The sequence below is a fragment of the Glycine max genome, chromosome 5 (genome assembly GCF_000004515.6).
Source record: "Glycine max cultivar Williams 82 chromosome 5, Glycine_max_v4.0, whole genome shotgun sequence".
NCBI classification, from domain to species: domain Eukaryota; kingdom Viridiplantae; phylum Streptophyta; class Magnoliopsida; order Fabales; family Fabaceae; genus Glycine; species Glycine max.
Genome location: NC_038241.2, coordinates 28,933,690 through 28,942,222, shown reverse-complemented (window position 1 = coordinate 28,942,222; position 8,533 = coordinate 28,933,690). Strand labels below are relative to the sequence as shown.

Genomic DNA, 8,533 nt, shown 5'->3' with positions numbered 1-8,533 from the left:
AGCTTCCAAGTGAAAACTGCATCTTTTGGAGGAATTTTCATATGCCATAGTAATTGTGATGTTCTCCTATCCGAGGCTGGTGTAGAAGGTGTTATCAGTAATTTATAAGCAGACTTAGTGGTATACACCCCACTAGGGTCAGCTTTCCATAACATGACATCTTTAACATATCTCTGAATGTGTATGGAATTGATCTCGTCCATAAAATTCACAGCTTGATCACTCTCATAATCAAACAAATTCCTTCGCCACTTGAAGTTCCACCTCCACCTGTCCTGGTCAAAATTCCCCATCATTGAAATGAGATCAACTTGCTGTTCATTGATGACAAAGACCTGATTGTATTTCTGTTGGAGAGTATAATCCTCCCCTAGCCATTTGTCTTTCCAAAAATTTACTTTATCCCCAAACCTCTTGAATCTCAACTGCCATTTTGTTATGTCTGGTGTCCATGTCCTTCATGAACTGCTGGACCTTCGAAGCAGCACCCCCATGGGTCAATCCCAGGTCTTTTACCAGGGCATATTGCCTTTCCAGTTCCTCTTCTTGATCTGAAGGTATGCAAACAGATTGTAAGCCCGTAACTGAGTTCACAGTTGGACTCTTAGGATATTGGGCCTGTCCCCTACTAGGCAGCACCACTTTTCTTCTAACATAGACCTTTGTGACAGATTCAGATCGGCCCATAACCTTAGGGCCCAAAACACCTTCAGGCTCGTTGGATTCTTAGTTGTCACAGACTGATGGCGAAGATGGGATCATGCACTGTGTTTTAGCATAAATGATAGGAGGTTTGCACTGGAAACTTTTACTTTCTAGTTAATTATTTTGTTGGTGCAAATTATGTCTTCGTAGCATACTAGTCCAGTAGAAATCATTAGAGGACGAGTGTTGAGAGAGCCACATGCTGAGATGGTTACCTTGTATTGAATTTGGAGTTTATTTTTTACCTTAGTCCTCCAACTTGCTGCAGCAATCACTCCTAACCACTTCTTTTTCAAGCGATCTGCTGAGGAATTTATAGCCACAGACTCTACTTTCAAGCCCATTTTCTCACATCCTTGTATGACAATTTGGTTCTAAAAGCTTTCCTTCTTGCACTTCTCTGTTACACCAATCCTTCTTTGTATGATGCAATCAAATTTTATTTAATAGAGGCTGATATTAGTAATCAAGGAAAAATAGACATTCCTTGGTTTCTAATTTCATTCATTTGTTACAGTTTTTTCCCAAGATCTAAGGGGGTGTTTGTTTCAAGGTTTCTAATTACATTCCTTGGATTCTTATTCGTGGTAGCATTACTATAAGCAAGAACTCCATTCTCTGGTATTTTAGGAAAAAAAAACCATTTGATTAGTGTACCGTCCAGATATGTCTTGACTAAGCATGATGTGGCCCCTTATGAAGCTCCATCTGAGTTCAGAGCTTCAAGGACTGTGTACCATGGCACTCGGATATAACTCAGTCAAACCTGATGTGCCCCCCTATGAGGCTCCATTGCCTCTGTTGAGTGAACAGCTTGGGGCTTTGCATCATTTGGATATAGAATCCAAAATATACTCAACCTCAACCCATCCCGTTGCACATTCACTTGTTTACCCCTCCAGCCTGATAAATGTTTCTGCCCTATTAACAAAGCAAATTGACCTCTAATTCCATAAGAACAATAGTTTGATTTTCAACAATATCCCAAACTCAATCAAACCAATACCTCCCACCAATTGATATCAGGACTGGTCACAATTTAAGCTCCCATTAAATTTTCCATCAATATACCAGCAGTTTAACCCCATGAGATGGAACCTTCACCCTTTAGACTCAGGCTAGGCTAGTCCAAGCTCCCTTTCTAGGCTAATATGGTCAATGAGAGTTGTAGCATCATTATCAATTCCTCAATACTGATGTAGAGCATTTGACCCCATAACTGGTATAGTAGGATAGTAGATAGTGGAATAACCACTATTATGAAATTTATAGATATAAATTAAGTAATTTATATTACATTATATGCTAAAAAAGTTAAAAAGTTACACAAATAGTAGTCGAACTAGTAAAGTGATATTCACTTATACTCAAATTATATAATAACATTACACACTATCAGTAATAGACATTCCATTCACAAGTTTGTACCATTATAATTACGTTCAAAATTAAGTTCACACATGACATTATTTACAACAATGTTATTTAGCCGCTTGAAAAAATATTGTAAAATGGCGTTGTCTGAGTAAATTCTTTTTATTTAAAAAAAATTGAAACCTGTCTGACTAGTTTTTAGTAGTTACAGTTTATATTTGCAGTTTTTTTTGGTATTGGTTCATTTTATTCTTTATTAGTCCTTTCATATATTCAAGTCATTAGTCAAACTTTAGAACATATCTCAGCGGGTCTATCACTCTATCTATATTTGTCAAGCAGACAAACACAGATACTTTTTCAAGTAAGTATGCCATCATGGGGTCCTTCCTTTTACGAAAACCATGTGTGACCCTACGTATTTCCCAATTTATCATATCATTAAATGTGGTGGATAGGTTTATTTTTTTAAAAAATTATACATATACAGCAAGGCCTGATATGAAACATGCAAAAATAGACCTCTGAAATTTGAAGTCAACCATGTGCTGAATTCAAGGTTACTAAAACTGGGGAAGAACCTTACAATTGAGAATAAATTATAGAAGCAAACATTAGTGAGCCACTTGCAATTTAATTCTTTATAATATGAAGTTGATTGCCGCAAATTATTTTCTACATATTACACAAATGTTTGTCATAGATGCGGTTGATTGACAAAAGTCTTATTATTTTTCAGGCTGAATCAGACACCAAAGAATCACCAAAGAACTCTTTTAATTATTTGTAGGTGTGTTTATTGTTTGTAGTAATAGTTTAAAATATGTTTTTTAAATTCCACAAATGACAAACATGTATGATGCCTGAAAACATGTATGCGTCTAATGCCTTGATATTCATGCGGTGTAATTGTTCTTTTGAGTTGTCTAGTATGATGTTTATTATGTCTTTTTGTGCCAATATCATACAATTACCAGAGTACCACAGGTACTATAGGTACAAGTATAGTTTAAACCCCAGTGTTGTGGTTCAAAAGATGAAATTAGAGGATGGTATTGTGGACCAGCTACAGCCCATAACTTAAGTACATGTATGCTGCACCTCTTGGAAGAGGTCTCGGCATTTACCCTTCCTTTGTTGTTTTTTTTTTTGCACGGCAAAAATCAAATATATTATGTATAAAATTCAGTACTAGGTGTACTGAAGTAGGCTACAATAAATCTCTTCATCTCCGCCTTTTTATTTCCTTACCCGACCATCCCCAGAACATGTATTGCAAGTTGTTCAAATTTCTCCAGTCCCCTTGCATGCAGAGCATGTCATTGACCGCTGGAAGATGGCTAATGGAGTTCTCGTTGATGAGACAACCCGGTCTTGACCTCCACAACTGCTACATACGATGGTGTAGTCCTTGGTTTAGCCCCTGAACCATTGCAAGTTCCACAGCTATCTAATCGACGTATCTCTATCTATTTTTCTATGCGAAAAACTGCTTCTTTAAAGTTGAAAACAAGATTGTAATACTCATGTTTAGAATCATTTGCTCCATTCCAAGACCCTCTAGAACCTCTGCCACGATAATTGCCCTCAAACAATGATTCGAAAAGATGTAATGGATTGCCCCAACAGCCAACAAAAATTATCAATAATAGCAAGTGAGCTAACAAACCCTACATGTAAGACTTAAGGGGAAAAAAACCCTAAGGCTGCATGTAAGACTTCATAAAAACTTCTACCTAACCCAATTAGAAACCTAGAGGCAATTATAGACTATGAAAATTGTATGGGAATTGCATTCTATTAGAAATGTCTGAAGAAGATAACATGAAAAATATAATCTTAATCTCCAAATACAAAAGTAATAGTTTCCAAATGTCATTACGAATGGGACTTTTCATTTCCTGTTACTAAGATGAAAAGTCTACTTAAAGGAGGCTGCTTTTAATGGACAGAAATCTGCACAAACTTAATGGGGGAGAAGAGCATTCAAGTTGAATAACTATTGAAGAAGTGGTATGTCTCAAGTTTAATTACTCCAATTGCAGCTCTGTTGGACAAGGAAAACTGTAAGCACGATCTTCTAAACAGGACTCGGTTAAACAAACAGAGCTTTCCACATCCTAGAAATCCAGCTAATTGGAGCTAAGCTAGCAGTCCCTCATCTTACGAAGTGGTATCTCACTTCTAAATACAACAATTGCCTCCATAATTTTCTATCTGATTACTAACTCATCCCATACTATACAGCATAAATTAATTAATAGAAAAATTCAATATCCATAGGGAAATAGCTACGGTCGGGTGAGTTTGATACATATTACGTTATGTACTCAGTACATTTGTGGAAAGCCAAATCACCCCAATGTAAGTGAAAATTACATTATAAATTGCAGTAACGCAGGCTTTATAACTTCGAAGTCTACGATGATTGCGAAGCAATCTGCATCAGTCTATAAACCCTATACACTACATCAGCTAGGACCACAATCACATCACCCCTCAAACCTTTCTATAAATAGATTCTAATTCCCCAATAAATTTGGTAACTATGAAAATTGTGTTTGACACAGACTATTTTTCCCAATTTCAGCTGATTTGATATTTTATAAATGTTTGAAAAATGAAGCTGAATTTGAATTGCACCACTTTCGTCATTCAATTTCGATGCTGTCGTTTCTGCAGTTTTTGTTGATTTTTTCTTATAAGCATTGGTAAAAGAACCCTTTATGCTGTCTTTCATGAGTTTGACAACCTCCAAATTTGACCATCGTTGACCTTAGGTGTAGAATAGAGGCCAACAAAGTGAAAAATGCCAAATCCCTTGAAATAGCCATGCACCATTTGACTTGTTAGCATTGTTGGTCCAACTAACTCCACTTGCTGCTGTGTTTTGTAATGCAACATTTTGTACAAAAGGTGCAGTGCTGCTGTGTTTTCTACTGCAATTGGTGCCCTATGCTTGTGATGCATGTCAAGTAATCCCTAAGCCACTAACGTTTGACATAGAAGGTGTAACATGGATCGAAGTTGGATGAACGCATCACGTATAACTGAAGAGTACGAGAATGGTGTTGAAGAGTTTTTGCAGTTTGCTCAAAGTAAAGCGGAACCTATGTGGGGGAAATTTTTTTGTCCATGTGTGAAGTGTGGAAATGGGAGGCGCCAAACAATTGATGACATAAGAACCCATCTTATTTGTGAGGGAATAATTCGTAGCTACACAAAATGGATATGGCATGGGGAATCCCTCGATACAGCTGACATGTCACAGCCTGACGATGTTACTGCAGCCAGTGGAAATCCTATAGAAGATATGCTTCGCGATCTTGGGCAAGAGGGGTTTGAAGAGGCACATGCAACGTTGTATGACAACATAGAAGTTGATTCAAAAATGCCTTTGTATTCCGGCTGCACATCTTTCACAAAGTTGTCTGCTGTGTTAGCTCTAGTTAACTTGAAGGCTCGATTTGGGTGGAGTGACAAGAGTTTTAGTGAGTTGCTGATGTTGTTGAAAACAATTCTTCCTGCTGATAACGTGTTGCCAAAGAATCACTACGAAGCAAAGAAGATTTTATGTCCAGTTGGGATGCAGTACGAAAAAATTCATGCATGTTGTAATGACTGCATTTTGTACAGAGATGAATTTGCTGAACTAGATTACTGCCCTGTGTGCGGGGTTTCAAGGTACAAAACGACCAACGGAGATTCTACTGTACTAGTATCTGCCGCCAACCACCGTCCAGCGAAGGTGTGTTGGTATCTCCCAATAATACCAAGGTTTAAGCGGTTGTTTGTTAATGGGGAAGATGCAAAAAACCTTATGTGGCATGCAAATACCAGAAAATCAGATGGATTGATGCGACATCCTGCAGATAGCCCGCAATGGAAGGCAATTGATCGTCTGTATCCTGACTTTGGGGCCGAGCCTAGAAATTTAAGGCTTGGTCTTGCAACAGACGGAATGAACCCATTTGGAACCTTAACTACTAACCATAGCTCGTGGCCCGTTTTGCTCTTCATTTATAATCTCCCTCCGTGGTTGTGCATGAAGCGAAAGTATGTTATGCTGAGTATGATGATAGCTGGTCCAAGACAACCAGGTAATGATATCGACGTATATCTAAGACCTTTAATTGACGATTTACGGAAATTGTGGGATGAAGGGGTTGATGTATGGGACGCAAATTTGCAGCATGCTTTCAAGTTGCGTGCAATGGTTTTTTGTACCATAAATGACTTTCCAGCCTACGGAAATTTAAGTGGATATAGTGTCAAAGGACATCACGCATGTCCTATATGTGAGCAAAATACAAGTTTCCGCCAACTTAAACATGGAAAGAAGACTGTCTATACTAGGCATCGAAGATTTCTCAAATAGTTTCATCCATATCGACGATTGAAGAAGGCATTCGATGGAAGTCAAGAACATGAAACCGCGCCAAATCCATTAACTGGTGATGAAGTATATCAGCGGGTCAAGGATGTCAAAAATATGTTCGGCAAGTCCCAAAAAAAACCATCATCCACTTCAAACATGTGGAAAAAGAAGTCTATTTTCTTTGATCTTCCGTACTGGTCTGATCATCATGTTAGGCATTGTATAGACGTGATGCATGTCGAGAAAAATGTTTGTGATTCTTTAATTGGGACCCTCCTAAACATGAAAGGTAAGACAAAGGATGGTTTCAAGTGTCGTCAAGACTTGGTTGACATGGGTATACGTCAGGTTTTGCATCCTATCTCAAAAGGTACCAGGACATATCTGCCCCCAGCCTGTTATACAATGTCAACAGCTGAAAAGAGAAGTTTTTGTGAATGCTTGCGAAATATGAAAGTCCCACAAGGCTACTCTTCAAACATCAAGAGTCTTGTGTCTATGAATGAGCTTAAGTTGGTTGGCTTGAAATCGCATGATTGTCATGTGTTAATGCAACAACTTTTTCCTGTTGCAATCCGCGGAACATTGCCTGAGAAGGTCCGTGTTGCAATCAATCGCTTGTGTTTCATTTTTAATGTTATATGTGCGAAGGTCATTGACCCTAAACAGTTGGATGCTTTGGAAGATGAGGTTGCCATTGTCCTTTGTCAAATGGAGATGTCTTTCCCTCCTTCATTTTTTGACATTATGGTACACTTAGTTGTTCATCTGGTAAGGGAAATAAGGTCTTGTGGTCCTGTGTATTTTAGATGGATGTATCCAGTTGAGCGGTACATGAAGTTCTTAAAGGGTTATACGAAGAATCGACATCGACCAGAGGCCTTAATAGTGGAAAGATACGTTTCTGAAGAATGCATTGAGTTTGCCTAACAGTACATTGACTCATTGAAACCTGTCAGTGTTCCTGCATCCCGGCATGACCAGCCAAAAGCCGACAAGGGTACTCATGGATACAATGTTGTGACAACGACTAGACATGACGTGTCACAAGCACATTTGTATATATTAAACAACACAACAGAGGTGTTTCCGTATATAGAGGCTCACAAAAAACATGTTAGAGATAGTCACCCCAAAATGAACATGATGAGGGTATTGCAAGAGCACAACAAAACTTTCATAAATTGGTTTAGACAAACAATACTTGCTGATAAAACTGTTTCCAGAAGACTGACATTGTTAGCCATTGGCCCAAATCTGAATGTCCCTACATGGAAGGGGTATGACATTAACAATTATTCATTCTACACAAAGTCCCAAGATGATAAAATTTCGGTACAAAACAGTGGGGTCTGTGTTGATGCTGATTCGGATCACTTTTGCAGTACATCGGACAACAACCCCATTCGAGCATCCATGTCTTACTTTGGTGTCATTCAAGAAATTTGGGAGGTTGATTATACAGCATTTAGAGTGCCTGTTTTTAAGTGTCAGTGGGTCAACGGGACAACGGGTGTGTTTCAAAATCCATTGGGATTTACTTTGGTAGACCTTAGTAAGGTGACATATATGGAGGAACCTTTCATTATGGCAGCACAAGCCAGACAAGTTTTCTATGTACAAGATCCATGTAATTCAAGTTTGTGTGTGGTTCTTCAAGGAAGACCAAGTGGAATGAATTACCATAATGATGAGTCAACCCTTGACATTGGTCAAATGTCTGGTTTTTCAAAACAATTGCCTTCAATGAATGAAGCTGATGAAGTGGATGATGGGCATGCAAATCGTGTAGATCATGATGAAGGTCTATGGGAAAACATTCCTACAGGCTGAGTGCGAAAGTAATGCTTTGCTTATTGTGTAAATATAATGATTATTTTACTAGTACGCCTTTGCTTTGGTTAATTTGTGAATCTGAAGATTAATATTAATTGTGTATTTTTTTTACAGGATCATGGCCACAGATCCGCCGTCTCCCCCGCAGTCCGATGGTCAATCAGAGGCAACTTCCAAGAGGAGTAGAACAATGACACAGCTGAGAACATTGACATAAAGAACCGTGGATCAGCCCAGACC

At 38.4% G+C, this 8,533-nt stretch overlaps 1 protein-coding gene across 1 annotated transcript; it reads left to right on the top strand.

Annotated features, from left to right (window-relative positions):
• The first annotated feature begins 5,095 nt into the window (after window positions 1-5,095).
• On the top strand, window positions 5,096-8,290 carry LOC100791324 (uncharacterized). The gene is made up of 3 exons (XM_014776029.1): window positions 5,096-6,295; window positions 6,458-7,207; window positions 7,391-8,290. Exons 1-3 carry the CDS (start codon window positions 5,096-5,098, stop codon window positions 8,288-8,290), a joined length of 2,850 nt encoding a protein of 949 aa, XP_014631515.1.
• The last annotated feature ends 243 nt before the right edge of the window (window positions 8,291-8,533 follow it).